We start from the raw sequence: 18,927 nt of genomic DNA on the forward strand, positions 1-18,927 counted from the left end.
AAGGAGTGTATTGCACAGTGTGATCTATGCTGCCACTGTATTTCACCTAGGAAACATACCAAGATTGAAGTGCAAGAAATTTTTTACAGCACCTCATATATTTTATATAATATCCAAACATTTCTAGTTTCCATTCTTGAACTCTATCTTCAATCTATAAACATTCATGCTTATGTTCATGAACTGACAATGCCAGAAGCTAAAATTACTTATAAATTTGACAAATAAGAGACAGGACACTTAAGATTCTGAAATAATTCCATGTTAAAATGTAAGACATAGTTACCTGAAGTAACCTGTGAAAGATTCCTCTAGGTTGAAGAGGATCTCATGTGAAGTTCTTTGTCTACTTTACTATGCACTGTTTCCAATGACAAAGTTGAACACAAGACAGTAATCATGCAGTGTACTCAGTGAGGTGTGTAGAACCAATCCACGTACTCTTGCTGTAATTTCAACTAATTGTTTAAGAGCAATAAAAATACACACCAAACAATGGCTTGTACCTCAGTGGTAACAACATCAGGTCACAACACAAGGATCTGAGTTCAATCCCTGGCAAGTTGAAACACATGAGAAAGTCTCCACCTAATAGTAAATGGGTACCAGAGTGTTAGCCAACTAATGTGGGTGGCATCCTGGGAGATGGTAGTATACTTTGGACAAGACTGGATTTTTTAATGTGCTTAAATATGATAACACCTCTTCACTTGTGACTTCAAAATAAAGAAAAGGTGCCAGTGACATACCTCCTTCAGGAGTGAGAGTTTTGACATCATAGGTGGCCACACTGGAGCCAGCATGATTGTGAGCAGTAACTCTGACTGAATAACGTGTGGCAGGAGTCAGGTCACGGATCACATAGGTTTTCTCATTAGCTGCAACATTGTTGGCTACAGAAATCCAGTCCTGTAAAAGTCAGTTATGGATAAATGATTTATAGACTGCTGGAAAGTTTGTTGAAAAAAAAAAACTCAGCACTGTATCTGTACTTCATGATTTCTTGAAATACATACCTAATATTAATCTACAAGAAAATACGACCTTTTAGAACCTTAATATTTAGGATTAATACAATTCTCAAGATTAACCCTTAAACTGTCCAAACGTACATCTACGTTCACTCACGTGGCACTCCGAATATTTTGAAAAATAATTTTTTTTTTTGTTTTTTAATGAAAAGCACATTTTTTTACATGTTACAGGACAAAAAAAAATTTAGGGTCAGTACTTGCTGAGATATAAGACCGTGAAGTTGGCTCTGGATGCTCACCTGACGGCAACATCGACTCCTGCCACTTGCAGAAGTGTTGCCGATACACCTTTTTTCTCGTTTTTATTTTAATTTATATATTTTTTATGTTCTGATAATTACAATTAATAATAGTTCTTGTGATTTCATAGCCAATCTTTGTTCTGACACTAATATTAGGTACTGAAATAGTGCTCAAATAGTCACAATCACATTGGCAGGTGAACATTTACACCTGCCTGGGTTATTTACTATTGTCCAGAAATATATACAAAGTATTTATAGGTCCCAGCAATGTTTTAGACACCCTGGTATATACCTTGAAGCATGATGTTATGAAAGGCATCTCTATACTGTTGACACCCCAGTGACACGATAAATGCCCACTGCTCCAGCTAACCCTCGTTGTATTTGTTATCAATGTTACACACAAACATGTCTTGTCTCTCTATGTATCTGTCTGCCTGTCTGTGTCTGCTTATCTGTCTTTCTGTCTGCTTGGAGTATAAGTATATGAAACTCCTTGAAGAATGGTGTTATGACATCTGTTGACAGCTCAGTGACATTTGATAAATGGGCACTTGGAAACCCTGGCTTTATTTATTTTCACTGATACACACAAACATGTTTGTCTGTCTGTCTATCAATCTATCTATCTATCTGTCTCTCTATCTATCTGACTATTTGACTATAAGCACAGAAATACGTATCTTAATCTTAAAATAATGATTCCTAACTAGTCATAAGTTTGCCTGTGATAATCCAATATAAAAACTATGTATTGTGCCAAAACAAAAGCATTCACATTGCTAAACTCACAAACTAGTATTTAGTCACTTAGTATTTAGTCAACTTACTCCACAATTTGTAATAATTTAGGGCTAAGAGTTAATCTAAGTTTGCCTGAAATGCCTAGCCATGCTAGGTATTCTTGTGGCCCCCTCTGTAATTAGTATTTTATTACATGTAAACCACACAATAACCAAAATCTGTAAACCCCGCATTGTAATCCTTATAAAGAATAAACTTTAATTTGATTTGATTTGATCTACCTTTGCCTGGAATTTTTTGGGTTATCCTAGGTAATTTACACTATGTATAATAACTGTACTTTTGTGTACATGTGAGAGAGAGACAGATAGACAGAGAAACAGCCAGAGACAGCCAAAGCCAGCCAGCCAGCCTGCCAAATACATAAGAAAGAAGGAACACTGCAGCAGGCCTACTGGCCCATGCAAGGCAGGTCCATGTCACCCCTCCCCCCCCCCCCGGCTTAGACCAATGACCCACCTAGTCAGGTCACATTCACTGAAGGAACATGACATCAGACCTAGTAGCACAAGCTAGTCAGGTCCAACTCACACTCATGTATTTATCTAACCTATTTTTACTTTCCTCTTAAAAGGGGAGTGTTAATGTGACATGGCATCAGTGAATCCCTGGTGTTTGCCATGCTATTTGCTCTAATTGGTGCTCAATTGAATTGGTGCTCCCACAAGGTACTAAGTGCTCCCAGATTTTTTAATACATACATACTGCACACAGTGAGTGCACAGACCCATTCTTTCATGTCTAGATGATTCAAGCCTATTGTGCCAAATTTGAAGGAATGAAAAATAAAACGTAGATCTACGTTCGGAGCACTACGTGTGCAAATGGAGATCTACGTTTGGACAGTTTAACCCGTAAACTGTCCAAATGTATATATACGTTCACTACCCCAGTGCCCCAAATATTTTGAAAAATATAAAAATCATTTTTTTTTAATGAAAATAAAGAGCACATTTTTCTAAGTGTTGTAGGATAAAAAAAAAAATAGGGTCAGTGCTTAGAGATATGAGGCTGAGAAGTTGGCACTGGATGCTCAAATGACAGCAACATCGAGTCCTGCCGCTTGCAGAAGTGCTGCCGATAAACCTTTTTTTTCTCACTTTTATATTATTTTATATAATTTTTATGTTCTGATAATTACAATTTAAAGTAGTTCTTCTCATTTTATAGCCAATCTTTGTTCTGACACTAGTATTTGGTACTGAAATTGTACTTAAATTGTCACAAACACAGTGACAGGTGGCCATTTACTGTTGTCTTGGAATAAATACAAAGTATTTATAGGTCCCAGCAATGTTTCGGATATGTGGAAGTACGTATATAAGAAGAAGAACATGCAATAAGTTCCCTTGAAGCATGAAAAGAAACCTCAGTCCACCCCTGAGAGTGACATGATAAGATGAGATAACATTAGATAAGAGCTGACATTTAATGAACATACACACGGGTGCAGTGATAAGACTTGATAAGATAAGATTAGAGGTGACATTTGATGAGCATCGGCCCTCTCTTTGTTTTTGCTGGTACACAAACATGTCTGTCTGTCTGTCAAGCTCCCTGTCTAACTGTCTATCCATCTAGCTCTCTGTCTCAGAGAGAGCCACAAGACTGCGTCATCACCTTTACTCACATCTTCAAGCAGAGTATAGCACTCAGTCTGGTTTTTTTTCAGCTATCCTAGGTAATTTACACTATGTATATATGTATTTATGTGTACCTGTGAGACAGAGATAGACAGAGACAGATTGAAAGAGATACAGAAACAGATAGAGACAGAGACAGACAGACAGACAGGGAGAGACAGACAGGGACAGATAGACAAAGACAGAAACAGACAGATATAGAGACAGAGATAGACACAGACAAACAAACGGAGCCAGGCCGCCAGCAGCTGGCCAGCCAGGTGGCCAGCCTGCTGAAAAAGTATTGTTTCAGAATTGTTTCTCTTTATTTAGGGCATAGGTTATAAGACATTCTGAAAGGGTGTTGCACAAATGTTGCACATGGGTTATTATTGAGGTTTTTTGATATTTCCTTGACCACTTATGGCCACATCCACCTCAGAGCCACTAAACTCGGGGTCAGCATCACTTTCCTCTTAAAATGGGAGTGTTAATACAGTGGACCCTCGACCAGCGATGGCATCGATTAACGATAAATGTGACTAGCGATACATTTTATCGCAAAAATTTTGCCTCGATTAGCGCTAAAAAACTCGACCAACACTATTCCTTCCGTCTGAGACGTGTCCACTTCTGGCCAGTGTTTACAAGCCAGCCAGCCACCGCAGTCGCTTCCAAGCATACAATCGGAACATTTCATATTATCACAGCCTTTTTAGTGATTGCACCTGCAAAATAAGTCACCATGGGCCCCAAGAAAGCTTCTAGTGCCAATCCTACAGCAAAAAGGGTGAGAATTACTATGGATATGAAGAAAGAGATCATTGCTAAGTATGAAAGTGGAGTGCATGTCTCCGAGCTGGCCAGGCTGTACACAAAACCCCAATCAACCATCGCTACTATTGTGGCCAAGAAAATGGCAATCAAGGAAGCTGTTCTTGCCAAAGGTGCAACTATGTTTTCGAAATTGAGATCGCAAGTGATAGAAGATGTTGAGAGACTGTTATTGGTATGGATAAACGAAAAACAGATAGCAGGAGATAGCATCTCTCAAGCGATCATATGTGAAAAGGCTAGGAAGTTGCATGACAATTTAATTAGAAAAATGCCAGCAACTAGTGGTGATGTGAGTGAATTTAAGGCCAGCAAAGGTTGGTTTGAGAGATTTAAGAATCGTAGTGGCATACATAGTGTGATAAGGCATGGTGAGGCTGCCAGTTTGGACCAAAAAGCAGCTGAAAAATATGTGCAGGAATTCAAGGAGTACATAGACAGTGAAGGACTGAAACCTGAACAAGTGTTTAATGGTGACACTGACAATGTTGTGAAACACGTTAGGAATGTCATAAAGGAACGGGAGGTACAGGCCTCTATGGGCAGATATGTTGTGCGACAGAGGTCCAGTGACTCTCAAGCTGGTCCTAGTGGCATTAAAAGAAGGGAAGTAACCCCAAAAAAGGACTTGCCACCTCAAGTCCTAATGGAAGGGGATTCCCCTTCTAAACACTAAGACCATCAACACACTCCCCTCTTCCCATCCCATCAATCATCACCAGATCTTCAATAAAGGTAAGTGTCATGTAACTGTGCATGTCTTCTTCAGTTTGTGTGTATTAAAATTAATATTTCATGTGTTAAAATTTTTTTTTTTCAATACTTTTGGGTGTCTTGCACGGATTAATTTGATTTCCATTATTTCTTATGGGGAAAATTAACTTGACTAACGATTATTTTGACTAACGATGAGCTCTCAGGAATGGATTAATAGCGTTAGTCAAGGGTCCACTGTACTACATGACATCAGTGAATCCCAGGTGTTTGCCATGCTGTTTACTCTAGCTGGCGCTCATTTGAACTGGTTCTCCCACAAGGTACTAAGTGGTCCCAGATTTTTTAATGCAGTGCACACTGAGTGTTATGACCCATTCTATGCTGACAAGGCATCTCAGGCCAATTGTGCCATATTTGAAGGCAGGAAAAATAAAACGTTTACATACGTTTGGGGCACTAACGGTAAGAACGTATATATACATTTGGACCGCTTATGGGTTAAGGGTTAATAAAAACATCAAAGTGCAGAAATTCTTAACCCTATGACTGTCGCAAGCCCCTTTCTGAAACTCATTCTATGTCGAAAATTTTTTGGAAAAAACAAAATTATTTTTCTTATGAAATGATAGAGAATCTTTTCCCGATGGTAATGACACCAAAAGTACAAAATTTGGTCGAAAACTCATGGAATTACACTCCCACGAAATAGCGGTCTCGGCGACATATACGCATCGGCGATTTTGCCGACTTTGAGCCCCGTTTTTGGCCAATTGCATTGTTCCAGTTGACCAAACTCATAGCTATTTCTTTAGAACTCCATTTTTTCTATCAATTGAGTGCAAGAAACCGCCCATTTACCGATTTGAACTACTCAATAAAGTGGTCAGAAATTAGCAATTTGGCCAATTTCATGCAAATTAAAAAAGATGCCAATTTCAAAATAGGGTCCAGAATAAACAATGTAGACATTCTTGGCACTAAAATAACATATCCTCTGTCCATTAGTCACATTTCTAGGCCCCTCTTATATTACTATTGCTTTCTATTTTTATTTTTTATTCATGTTATGCAGACTACTGCATTACTGTAAAAATGGTATAAATAATATCAGTGCACTAGTGAAAGAATATTAGACACCCCAGTTGATGTGTATTGGACATGTGGTGTGATTTACTTACTCTTGAACATTGGTAAAAATCGAACATTTCCCCTACTTTGAGCTCAATTTCAAGATTGTTTTCATTGTGAAACTAATCAAAATCACCTCTATTTTTGTAATACGTTTTCCATTTTATCACATGAGACCATGAAAACGAGAATACAACGATAAATACTATACAAAAATACACCTCAAAGTCAGCGTTTTAATTCAAAAAAAAAAAATGGTCGGAGTTTTTTTTTGTCATTATGCATTGCGTGCTGCAGGAATTTTTTTATGTAGTGCACACTGACCACACAGACCCATTCTCTCATATGTGGGTCTACCAGCTGTCTCCTGCTTGATCTGAAGCCGCTAGAATTATTGAGTACATACACGTCAGAAACACTGGCTCGTAAGATGTATATATACGACCAAAACGGTCAAAGGGTTAAGGTAGTAAAATGGTAGACAGCAACCACAACCCAGGGAGGTACTACTGTCCTGACAAGTGCATGGGAAACAAACCTGTACATAGTTTTTTACACAATGGTTGGAATGCTGGTGTCCTTTTCTTTCTGTCTCAAACACACAAGAAAACAGGTACATCTTTCTACTTCTATTTACACTTAGGCACACTACATAAACATGTACATATAAATGTGTACACACCAACCTGAATTTTCTCCTATTTTTCTCAATAGTTCTTTTTATTTCCTTCCATCTAAATGGGGAAGTGGAAAAGAATCTTTTCTCCGTTAGTCATGTGTGTCATAAGAGGCAACTACAATGCTGGGAGCAAGGGGCTGGTAACCACTTCTCCAGTATAAATTACTAAATGCAAGAACATTTTTATAAAGCTGGGATGCTTAAATGTGCATGGATGTAGTGCATTTGATAAGAAAGAGATGATTGCCAGTATTATGAATGGCAAGAAGTTGGATGTCCTAGCTCTGAGAAAACAAAGCCGAAGGGAGTAGGGGAGTTTCAATGGGAAGAAATAAATGGGATTAAGTCAGGAGTATCTGAAAGAGTTAGAGCTATGAAAGGAGTAGCAATAATGTTGCAGGATCAGTTATGGAAGAAGAGGGAACATAAATGTATAAATTCTAAGATTATACAGATTAAAATAAGGGTCAGATGTGAAAAATGGGTCATAATGAGTCTTTTTGCACATGGAGAAGAGAGGAGTGTACAGGCCAGAGATTCTGGGAGATGTTAAGCAAGTGTAGAGGAACTTTTGAACCAAGTGAGAAAGAAATGGTTAGAGAGGGTATGGTAGGTAAGTTTGGAGTGCAGGTGTAAATGATAAGGGGGGGGCCTTTGATTGAACTTTGTATAGAAAGAGATTTCGTAATAGGTAATACATTAAGAAAAAAAGTATAAAGAAGTACAGTGGACCCCGGTTTTTGGCCAGTGCGGAAATCGTACAATTCAGATTTCGAGCACTTTTCTCAGCAAAATTTACCCTCGGGTTTCGTACAGTGGCTCGGAAATCGACGGTACCAGGTGCATCCACCTGGGCTGCTCATACATTTGTGATTCACTCTTGGGCACATTATATGTCTTATTTTACATTAATATAGATATTTTCATTAATCCATCTATGATATTTTCTTCAAAATTATGTAAGAAACAGGACTTTTTTATATGGTGCACACTTACAACATAGATGCATTCTCTCATATCTAGGCCCAAATTTACCACTCACAGCTTATTTGAGTGAGCTGAGCTCATGACATAGAACTACAGCACTGACTGACCCTGGCTTCAAAGCTGTACAACTATGACACAGACCCTCAAAGGGGTAACGTTATTTTGTTATAATGCTGATGAGAAAAGAAAACCGACTCCTGGCTGAGGCCACTTTCTGTATGGAGTTTTCACATTTGGTGTGAAACATTTATTCCTTGATTTAACCATGTTGCAAAGGACCCCAATAGAAATAAGTCACTGTCTGACTTTTTTGGGGTTATCCTAAGTTCTTTACACATATGCATGATAATCTATGTAACTGTATTTGTGTTAACCTGAATACACTTACTTATTTACTTGCAGTGAGTGCTAAAGGGGCACTGTGTATCCCTGATGTTTATATCAATAGCCTGCATTAAAATTGGTCTTGTTATACAGTAGGGCCCCACTTATACAGCGGGTTAGGTTCCAGGCTACCGTCGGAAAGCGGACATTGCAGGAAAACAGAACGCCATTTTTTCCACTTATAAATGCATAAAAATGCCAGATAATAAGTTTACACTAACATATATTAAGTTAGCAATAGAACTAGGCATTAAAAACAACAAAAAGTAAAATACACACACAGTACACTCATTACTTACGTTAAAATATTTGTAGTCTTAATATAGGGTGAGAAGTGAGTAGCATTTACTGTAAGAAGTCAGATGTGGGAGGTATGGTAGCCAGCCAGGCTACCCCACCCACACGTAATATACTATGACATTTAAAGCACCTCAGAGTGATAAAATGCATATACAGTACACTCATTATTTACCTTAAAATATTTGTAATCTTAATGTAGGGTGAGAGGTGAGTAGTATTTATTTCAAGGAAGTCAGGTGTGGAAGGTATGGCAGCCAGCCAGGCCAGCTCACCACACCCACACGTAATATACTACAACATTTAAAGCCCCCCAGAGCAATAAAATGCATATAAAGTATATGGTAGGTAAAACACATGGGCAACAGTTAGGCAACTTTATTTTTTCACAAACTGAGGATATTCATTCTTAATTTCAGACTGCCATCATTATATACTTCAATTACTCCCTCTTCTTCTGTGAGAGCTTCAACAGTCTTGATCTGATACAATAAATGTGTTTCTCAACCAGTCAAAACTTTCCCTGGTTGATCAGACCCTGATCCACTGTGAGGCCTGGTCTCAGATCGAGCCGCGGGGTTGTTGACCCCCGAAACCCTCTCCAGGTCTCCAGGTAAACATAAGTTTGGGAAATAGTACTGAAGTTTTTCTGCAATACTTCAAGATGCTCAAAAATCAATGGCATGATCTCTTTATTCTTTGTTGCATCAACATATTGCATCAACATGTGGCAACATGTTGCTTTCCTTCACTCTCACAGCCCAAATTCTTAATTTATCTCCCAGAGCATTAATTTTGTCAGTGGAAAGATAAGATACTTTGTGTTGCCTTGCATGTTAGAACTTACCTCATTTAAACGTTCGAAGATATCCACTAAGTAAGATAATTTTGTACACTAAGACTAAGTGTCATCTATAAGCAACATAAGCAACTATAAGTAACTCATCCTTGAGTTCATACATTACTGACATTAGTATTATTATTATAATGAAAAGTAAGTGCTAATACACTACTGACAACAATGCCTCTGGATAACCATCTTACCTGTGTGTGCAGAACATTCACATGTTTGCCACAACTTCTTCACACAGTTTGCCAAACAGTAGTGATTTAAGTGACCTACTTTTATGTAGTTCATCATTTTTACAACTTTGTCAAGTACAGCCTTCAACTTATTGTTGATTGTTCTTGCAAGCAGCAACTGACGATGGAGAAAGCAATGTGTTATGACATCAATGCTTTCTTTCTTCACTAATACAAATCCTTTCATTGAAGCAACCATTGATGGAGCAGCAATGTTTGTAAAAATTCCTACACAGTACTACCAGGACAAACCAGTAACTTCCAAGTACTTACTTAATGTAGTGAATATATCTTGTCCTGTTCTTGTTGTTTTATCAAGTTTGTTTACAACAACCAAACTGGTTTACTAGTTTAGCATTACTAATGTAACTAATGAATGGTAATAGTTGAGCCTTTCCTACAGTATCTGAAGACTCGTCTACTTGCAGTGCAAATATTTCACTTTTCTTTATAGTGATGCACACAGTTTTTCCTATGTCTGCTGACATATCATGTATCCATCTGCTGCTGATGTTATCTGAGAGTGGAATCTTTTCTTTTGCTTCACTGTCCAAGGAGGGAGAGTAAGTGTCTATGCTTCTGTACAAAGTTTCATATGTTTAGTAATTCTGCTACTAAGCAGTTGGCCTCTCGAACTTAATTAGAAACTTTGTTTTAGAAAATATCAGCTCTGTTGTCTTCACTCATTTAAGTCTCTCAAAGTATGATATAGGCTTGTAAGAAAACTTCGCAAATATACGTGATTTTTCTTCTAATCAGATCAGTTGTACTGGAAATAGGAATTGTTCTTTCTTTTTCACTCATATTTCCACATTTGTTTTCCTTTTTTGTCCTCACCACAATCATCTTCATGTTTTCTCTTCCTGATCACAAACTTGTCGATGTTGTCTTTGTCAGCTGTTTTTATAGCTGTGCAGAGTCGAGGTAAATGCTAGAAGGAACTAGTACACATGCACATGGAAGATGAACAAGACTTAATATAGCAATTTGAGTGTTATATACTAGCAATATATGTACAAGTTATAGGTAGATAGATAAGTAATGTGGTTCAAGGACCTAAACACAGAAATTTTTTTCATTCTTCAAAAGAGGAGTTCCAGTAAAGCATAGACATCACAGCACAAGTGGTTTACCCAAATACAAAATGCAGTACAAAAAATCTTTGTTAATACAGCATTAATTATTATAATAATACCATGTGTTTAAATGACCTCACACGGTGATAGTGCCTGGGAAATGAGTGATTATGAGGTTTCAAGAAGACAAGACGAGTCGCTACAATTTCTCTGAAGAGACTTTTGTTGTAATTCAAAACATGTCAATTGTTAAAAATACTGCAAGTTAAAAAATCAATCATAACTAGTGCAAGGAATGAATAAATAAAGACAAATTAAGTGCTACTCGTAAGAAATTAAAGTACAGAAACTGATAGAATGTTATCATATATTATATACTGTAACCCAGAGAACAAGTAATTTACACTAACCCTGGATGATGAAGCACGATATTCTATGACGTAATATAGAATAGGACAGCCTCCATCACCCCACGTACTAAGATGCACCAGCACTGACGTAGAGTTGACATCCAAGAGACGGGATCGGCTTGGTACCACAGGTTCTGATACAATATATACACATTTATTTATATTCACGTTTATATTAACTAACATCAAAAATTTGAAAATGTAAGAATTTTTACATAAACATGGCTCCAACTTACAAATGAACTGCCTTCCTGCTTCGTTATTTACAAAAGAGTTGTTTGAAAAAATAGGAACTAGCTCAAAGGATCTCAGTGGCAGTAAAACTTTAATTAGTTTCTAAACATCCTATTTGTAAAGTGAGTGAGTGTGTGTGTGTCTGTGTGCATCTGTACTCACCTATTGGTACTCACCTATTTGTGGTTGCAAACCTTTGCACTTTCTTTAATTTCTAGATGTGCTTGACCAGGTGTGTGTTCCAAATTGGTGCTGCATACTCCAGTATGAGCCTGACGTGCACAGTGTACAGAGTCTTAAATGATTCCTTACTGAGGTGTTGGAATGCCAGGTTTGCCAGGCGCCCATATGCGGCAGCAGTCATCTGATTGATGTGCACTGCAGATGTGCTCAGTATTATACTCACCCCAAGATCATTTTTCTTGAGAGAGGTTTGCAGTCTTTGGCCACCTAGCCTATGCTCTGTCTGCCTATACTCCTAGCCTATACTCTGACTTTGCATTTGGCGTGGTTAAATTTGAGGAGCCAGTTGCTGGACCATGCGTCCAGCCTGTCCAGGTCTCTTTGTAGTTCTGCCTGATCCTCATCTGATTTAATTTTCCTCATTAACTTCACATCATCTGCAAACAGGAGCACTTCTGAGTCTATCCCTTCCATCATGTCATTCACATAAACCAAAAATAGCACTGGTCCTAGGACTGACCCCTGTGTGTGTGCATCTGTGTGTGCACACGTGTGTGTGTGTGTGTGTGTGTGTGTGTGTGTACTCACCTAATTGTGGTTGCAGGGGTCGAAACTCAGCTCCTGGCCCTGCCTCTTCACTGACCACTACTGGGTCTTCCCTGTCCCTGCTCCATGAGCTTTATCATACCTCGTCTTAAAACTATGCATGGTTCCTGCCTCTACTACATCACTCGCCAGACTATTCCACTTCCTAACAACTCTCTGACTGAAGAAATACTTCCTAACATCCCTTTGACTCATCTGAGTCTTCAACTTCGAATTGTGACCCCTTATTTCTGTGTCCTATTTCTGGAACATCCTGTATCTGTTCACCTTATCTATTCCATGCATTATTTTGTATGCCATTATCATGTCTCCCCTGACCCTCCTGTCCTCCAGTGTCGTCAGACCAATTTCTCTTAACCTTTACAAAAATTCAATGTAGATCAAATGCCCAAAAATCTGGAACACCCTCCCTGAATACTCTAGAACTGCAGACACATTCATCACCTTCAAAACTACCATTAGAAAACATCTTATCTCCCTGACACACCCCATCAACTAATTACATGAATACCACCTGGTGGTTCACACTAACACTCACTCACCCATTTGACCATAAACACAGAAATACTAATCTTAATCTTAAAATAATGAATCCTAACTAGTCAAAAGTTGGCCTGTGATACTCCAATACTGAAACTATGTATTGTGCAAAAACAAAAGCAATCACATTGCTAAACTCACAAACTAGTATTCAGTCACTTAGCCATAATACCAACTTACCTCATAATTTGTAATATTTTAAAGTTAAGAATTAATCTAAGTCTGCCTGAAATGCCTAGCCATGCTAGGTGTTCTAGTGGCCCCCCGACATTCGATGGCATTGACATTCGATAAATCCAACATTTGATGCATTTTAATGCAAAAATTTTGCCTCGACATTCGATGGAAAACCCGACATTTGATACGATTCGTACGAGACGTGTCCACGCGTGGCCTGAACTGCCCCGTATGTACCAGTGTTTACAAGCCAGCCAGTGTGCGCGCATCTAAGGATACATTCGGTACATTCCACATTATCCATATTATCAGTGTTTTTGTTGCTTGTTTCTGCAAAATAAGTTGCCATGGGCCCCAAGAAAGCTTCTAGTGCCAACCCTGTGGTAAAAAGGGTGAGAATTAGTATGGAAATTAAGAAAGATTTTGAAGGGTTTGGGGCTAGCCCTGAGAAGCCTATGCCAGTTGTGGACTTCATTGTGCCAACTTCAAAAATTAAGGAAATGTGTGCAAAGTGGGTTGAACTGCAAACCTTTATGGATGAAAATCACCCTAACACAGCTATTGCAAGCCGTGCTGGTGACTATTACAATGACAATGTTATGGCCCATTTTAGACAAATCTTAAAGGAACGGCGACAGAGGTCCAGTGACTCTCAAGCTGGTCCTAGTGGCATTAAAAGAAGAAGGGAAGTAACCCCGGAAAAGGACTTGCTACCTCAAGTCCTAATGGAAGGGGATTCCTCTTCTAAACAGTAACAACTTCGACACTCTCCCCTCCTCCCATCATATCAAATATCACCAGATCATCAGGAACGGATTAGTATCGGATGTCGAGGGTCCACTGTATTTTAAAACATGTAAATCACACAATATCCAAATTCTGTAAACTCAGCACTGTAATCCTTATAGAGAATAAACTTGATTTGATTTGATGTGATTTCTTCATAGGATATTCCCCTTAGCTCTGGAACCAGCCTTGTTGCAAACCTTTGCACTTTCTCTAATTTCTTGACGTGCTTGACCAGGTGTGGGTTCCAAACTGGTGCTGTGTACTCCAGTATGGGCCTGAAGTACACAGTGTATAGAGTCTTGAACAATTCCTTACTGCAGTATCGGAATGCTATTCTCAGGTTTGCCAGGCACCTATATGCCGCAGCAGTTATCTGGTTAATGTGTGCTTCCGGCAACGTGCTCGGTATTATACTCACACATAGATCTTTCTCCTTGAGTGAGGTTTGCAGTCTTTGGCCACCCAGCCCATACTCTGTCTGCAGTCTTCTTTGCCCTTCCCTGATCTTCATGACTCTGCATTTGGAGGGGTTAAATTCTAGGAGCCAGTTGCTGGATCACATCTCCAGCCTGTCCAGGTCTCTTTGTAGACCCATCTTATCCCTATCTGATTTAATTCTCCTCATTAACTTCACATCATCTGTAAACAGGAATACTTCTAAGTCTGTCCTTTCCATCATGTCATTCACATATACCAAGAATAGCACTGGTCCCAGAACTGACCCCTGTGGGACCCCGCTCATCACAGGTGCCCACTGGGATTCTTCATCAAGTATCATGACTCGCTGTTGCCTCCCTGTTAGGTATTCTCTGATCCATTGCAGTGTCATTCCTGTTATACGTGCCTGATCCTCTAGCTTCTGTACTAATCTCTTGTAAGGAAATGTGTCAAAGGCCTTCTTGCAGTCCAAGAAAATGCAATCAACTCACCTCTCCCTCTCATGTCTTACTTTAGTAGCCTTGTCATAAAACTCCAGTAGGTTTGTGACACAGGATTTGCCTTCATGAATCCATGCTGGCTGTCGTTCATAATCTTGTTCCATTCCAGGTGTTCCACCACTGTCCTCCTGATAATCTTCTCCATGACTTTGCATACCATACACATCAGTGACACTGGTCTATAGTTTAGTGCCTTGTTTCTGTCTCCTTTCTTAAAGATGGGGACTACATTTGCTGTCTTCCATACCTCAGGTAATTGCCCAGTTTCAAGGGATGTGTTGAAGATTGTGGTTAGTGGCACACACAGTGTCTCTGCTCCCTCTCTAAGGACCCATGGAGAGATTTTGTCCGGTCCCACCGCATTTGAGGTATCAAGGTCACTTAGGAGCTTCTTCACCTCCTCCTCGGTTGTGTGTATTTCATCCAACACTTGTTGGTATATCCCTTGTTGGTGTAACCCACTGTTTTGACTTTGCAGTGTCCCATCTGCCTCCACTGTAAATACTTGCTGAAATCTCATGTTGAGCTCCTCACATACTTCTTGGTCATTTCTTGTGAGCTCCCCACCTTCTTTCCTCAGCCTGATTACCTGGTCCTTGACTGTTGTTTTCCTCCTGATGTGGCTGTAAAGCAGTTTTGGGTCAGACTTGACTTTCGATGCTATGTCGTTTTCATTCTGCTGCTGGGCCTTCCTCCCTACACCTCTGGATAAACCAAGGGCTCATTCTGGTCTTCCCCCATTATTTCTGTTACCCTTGGGAACAAACCTTTCCTCTTCCTCCTTGTATTTTGTTGTTACGTAGTCCATCATTTCATTTACTGACTTTCCTACCAACTCTTTCCCACTGAACCTCCTGCAGGAAGGTCCTCATACCTGTGTAGTCCCCCCTTTTATAGTTTGGCTTTTCCCTTTCTACTCCTGTTACCCTCTCCATTTGTAGCTCTACGATGTATTCAAAGCTCAGAACCATGTGATCACTAGCTCCAAGGGGTCTTTCATATGTGATGACCTCGATGTCTGAACTACTCAGGGTGAACACAAGGTCCAGTCTTGCTGGTTCATCCTCCCCTCTCTCTCTGGCAGTGTCTGCAACATGTTGGTGCATGAGGTTTTCCAGTACCATATCCATCATCTTGGCTCTCCATGTTTCGGGATCCCCATGTGGCTCCATGTTTTCCTGATCAATTTCCCTGTGGTTGAAGTCGCCCATAACCCATAACTTTGGTCTACTCGAGTGAGCTCTTCTTGCCACCTCAGCTACCACTACCACTACTACTACCTCTTCTACTACTACTACTACAACTACTGATGAAATTAAGACACATGTGCGGCATCTGGTTGTCTTTGTTGTGGACGTTTCGCCATCCAGTGGCTGGCTGGATGGCGAAACGTCTACAATAGTGATGCCCGGGTGTTGCGCATGTGCCTTAATTTCATCTTGTCGGTATTACATACCATTCTTGTACTACTACTATTACTACTACCACCACCTCTTCCTGCCTATATATAGCCGTCCTGCTCCACTTCTGGTTAGTGTGACTTTGTCAATGGTCCAAGTCGGACCGAAACATCGTCGTAAGCTTCTCTCTTTTATGTGTGGGTTATCTGTGTATCGTTCCAGTCACGGTATTGTGCCTTTTTTGTTATTTAGTGTGTCCACCATTGCTCTGTTGCACTCATCATATCCCTCTCTTGACTTCCTGTAGTTTTGTGGTGGGTTATACTGAACTGTACCTACTATGTAATCCCTTTCTCCAGTCACACCCATTCCTTCCATTTCCTAATATCACTATCAGTTTTTAATGAGCAGTGCAACCCCTCCTCCCTTTCTGCTCCTTCTATCCTTCCTCAGGATCTGATATCCAGGTGGGAAGATTGCATCTGTTATTGTCCCAGTGTTTTGTTTCTGTGACTGCTATGATGTCTGGGGACATCTCCTTGATTCTTTCATGCCACTCCTCACATTTATTCGTTTTTCCATCCTCGTTCCTGTACCAAACCTTCAACTTCTTTTCTATAACTGTGGTCCAGGGAGAACGGTGGGTTTGGAAGAGCAGTTGCCCTGCCAGGGGCCTATAGGGGGTTGCTGTGGGGGTGAGGTCTATGGTGTGGGGGGTGGGGGCAGAGGGCCTATGGGAGGTTTCAGTGGGGGTTATGGTGAGGGGGCCTATAGGGGGTTACTGTGGGGGTGGGGTTTGTGGTGAGGGGGGTGTGGGCAGAGGGTACAGTGTGTGGGTTTTGGATTAGGTTGTTTTGATTGCACTGGGACTGCCACGGTTGGGCTCCTTTTGTAGGTGGTACTGAAGAAGGCTGTGTTTGTTCTTCCACCTGGGTCTGGTTTCTCCTGCTCCCCTCCTTCCTTGCCTCCCATTCCTCCTTGTGTGTGTGTGTGTGTGTGTGTTTGTACTCACCTAATTGTGGTTGCAGGGGTCGAGACTCAGCTCCTGGCCCCGCCTCTTCACTGATCGCTACTGGGTCCTCTCTCTCTCTGCTTGAGCTTTGTCATACCTCTTCTTAAAACTATGTATGGTTCCTGCCTCCACTACTTCACTTGCTAGGCTATTCCACTTGCTGACAACTCTATGACTGAAGAAATACTTCCTAACATCCCTGTGACTCGTCTGAGTCTTCAGCTTCCAGTTGTGACCCCTTGCCCCTGTGTCCCCTCTCTGGAACATCCTATCTCTGTCCACCTTGTCTATTCCCCGCAGTATCTTGTATGTCGTTATCATGTCTCCCCTGACCCTTCTGTCCTCCAGTGTCGTCAGTCCGATTTCCCTTAACCTTTCCTCGTACGACATTCCCTTGAGCTCTGGGACTAGCCTTGTTGCAAACCTTTGTACTTTCTCTAACTTCTTGATGTGCTTGACCAGGTGTGGGTTCCAGACTGGTGCTGCATACTCCAGTATGGGCCTAACATACACAGTGTATAGTGTCTTGAACGATTCCTTATTAAGGTATCGGAACGCTATTCTCAGGTTTGCCAGGCGCCCGTATGCTGCAGCAGTTATTTGGTTGATGTGTGCCTCCGGTGATGTGCTCGGTGTTATGGTCACCCCAAGGTCTTTCTCCCTGAGTGAGGTCTGTAGTCTTTGTCCACCTAGCCTATACTCTGTCTGCGGTCTTCTTTGCCCCTCCCCAATCTTCATGACTTTGCATTTGGCTGGATTGAATTCAAGAAGCCAGTTACTGGACCACATGTCCAGCCAGTCCAGGTCTCTTTGCAGTCCTGCCTCATCCTCGTCCGATTTAATTCTCATCAACTTCACGTCATCTGCGAACAGGGACACTTCAGAGTCTATTCCTTCAATCATGTCGTTCACATATATCAAAAATAGCACTGGTCCTAGAACTGACCCCTGTGGGACCCCGCTCGTAACAGGCGCCCACTGTGATACCTCTTCACGTACCATGACTTGTTGCTGCCTCCCTGTCAGGTATTCCCTTATCCATTGCAGTGCCCTCCCTTTTACATGCGCCTGATCCTCCAGCTTCTGCACTAATCTCTTGTGGGGAACTGTGTCAAAGGCCTTCCTGCAGTCTAGGAAAATGCAATCTACCCACCCCTCTCTCTCGTGTCTTACTTCTGTTACCTTGTCATAAAACTCCAGGAGGTTTGTGATACAAGATTTGCCTTCCATGAACCCATGCTGGTTTTCATTTATAATCTTGTTCCTTTCCAGGTGTTCGACCACTCTCCTCCTGATAATCTTCTCCATGACTTTGCACACAATACATGTCAGAGACACAGGTCTGTAGTTTAGTGCCTCGTTTCTGTTTCCTTTCTTAAATATGGGGACTACATTAGCTGTCTTCCATTTCTCAGGTAGTTGCCCAGTTTCAAGGGATGTGTTGAAGATTGTGGTTAGAGGCACACACAGCATCTCTGCTCCTTCTCTAAGGACCCATGGGGAGATGTTGTCTGGTCCCATCGCCTTTGAGGTGTCAAGGTCACTTAAGAGCTTCTTCACCTCCTCCTCAGTTGTTCGTATGTCATCCAACACTTGTTGGTATATTCCCTCTTGATGTTCCCTTCTATGCTGTCTTCCCACAGCCCTTCCTGTCTCTACTGTAAAAACTTCCTTAAATCTCCTGTTCAGCTCCTCACATACCTCCTGATCATTTCTTGTGAGTTCTCCACCTTCTGTCCTTAATCTGA

The 18,927-nt window shown here is 40.7% G+C and overlaps 2 protein-coding genes across 2 annotated transcripts in view; one reads left to right on the forward strand and one right to left on the reverse strand.

Annotated features, from left to right (window-relative positions):
- LOC128687076 (cell adhesion molecule Dscam1) overlaps positions 1-18,927 on the forward strand; it is a 422,243-nt gene that overhangs the window by 134,989 nt on the left and 268,327 nt on the right. The gene's annotated exons all lie outside the window — the stretch shown is intronic.
- LOC128686992 (cell adhesion molecule Dscam1) overlaps positions 1-18,927 on the reverse strand; it is a gene marked incomplete at its 3' end in the record, with an annotated part of 103,609 nt that overhangs the window by 7,408 nt on the left and 77,274 nt on the right. Inside the window, 2 exon segments of the mRNA XM_070082117.1 lie at positions 750-909; positions 11,301-11,434. Of these exon segments, the coding sequence (XP_069938218.1) occupies positions 750-909; positions 11,301-11,434 (294 nt within the window).

The sequence above is a fragment of the Cherax quadricarinatus genome, chromosome 7, assembly GCF_038502225.1.
Source record: "Cherax quadricarinatus isolate ZL_2023a chromosome 7, ASM3850222v1, whole genome shotgun sequence".
Lineage (NCBI taxonomy): Eukaryota > Metazoa > Arthropoda > Malacostraca > Decapoda > Parastacidae > Cherax > Cherax quadricarinatus.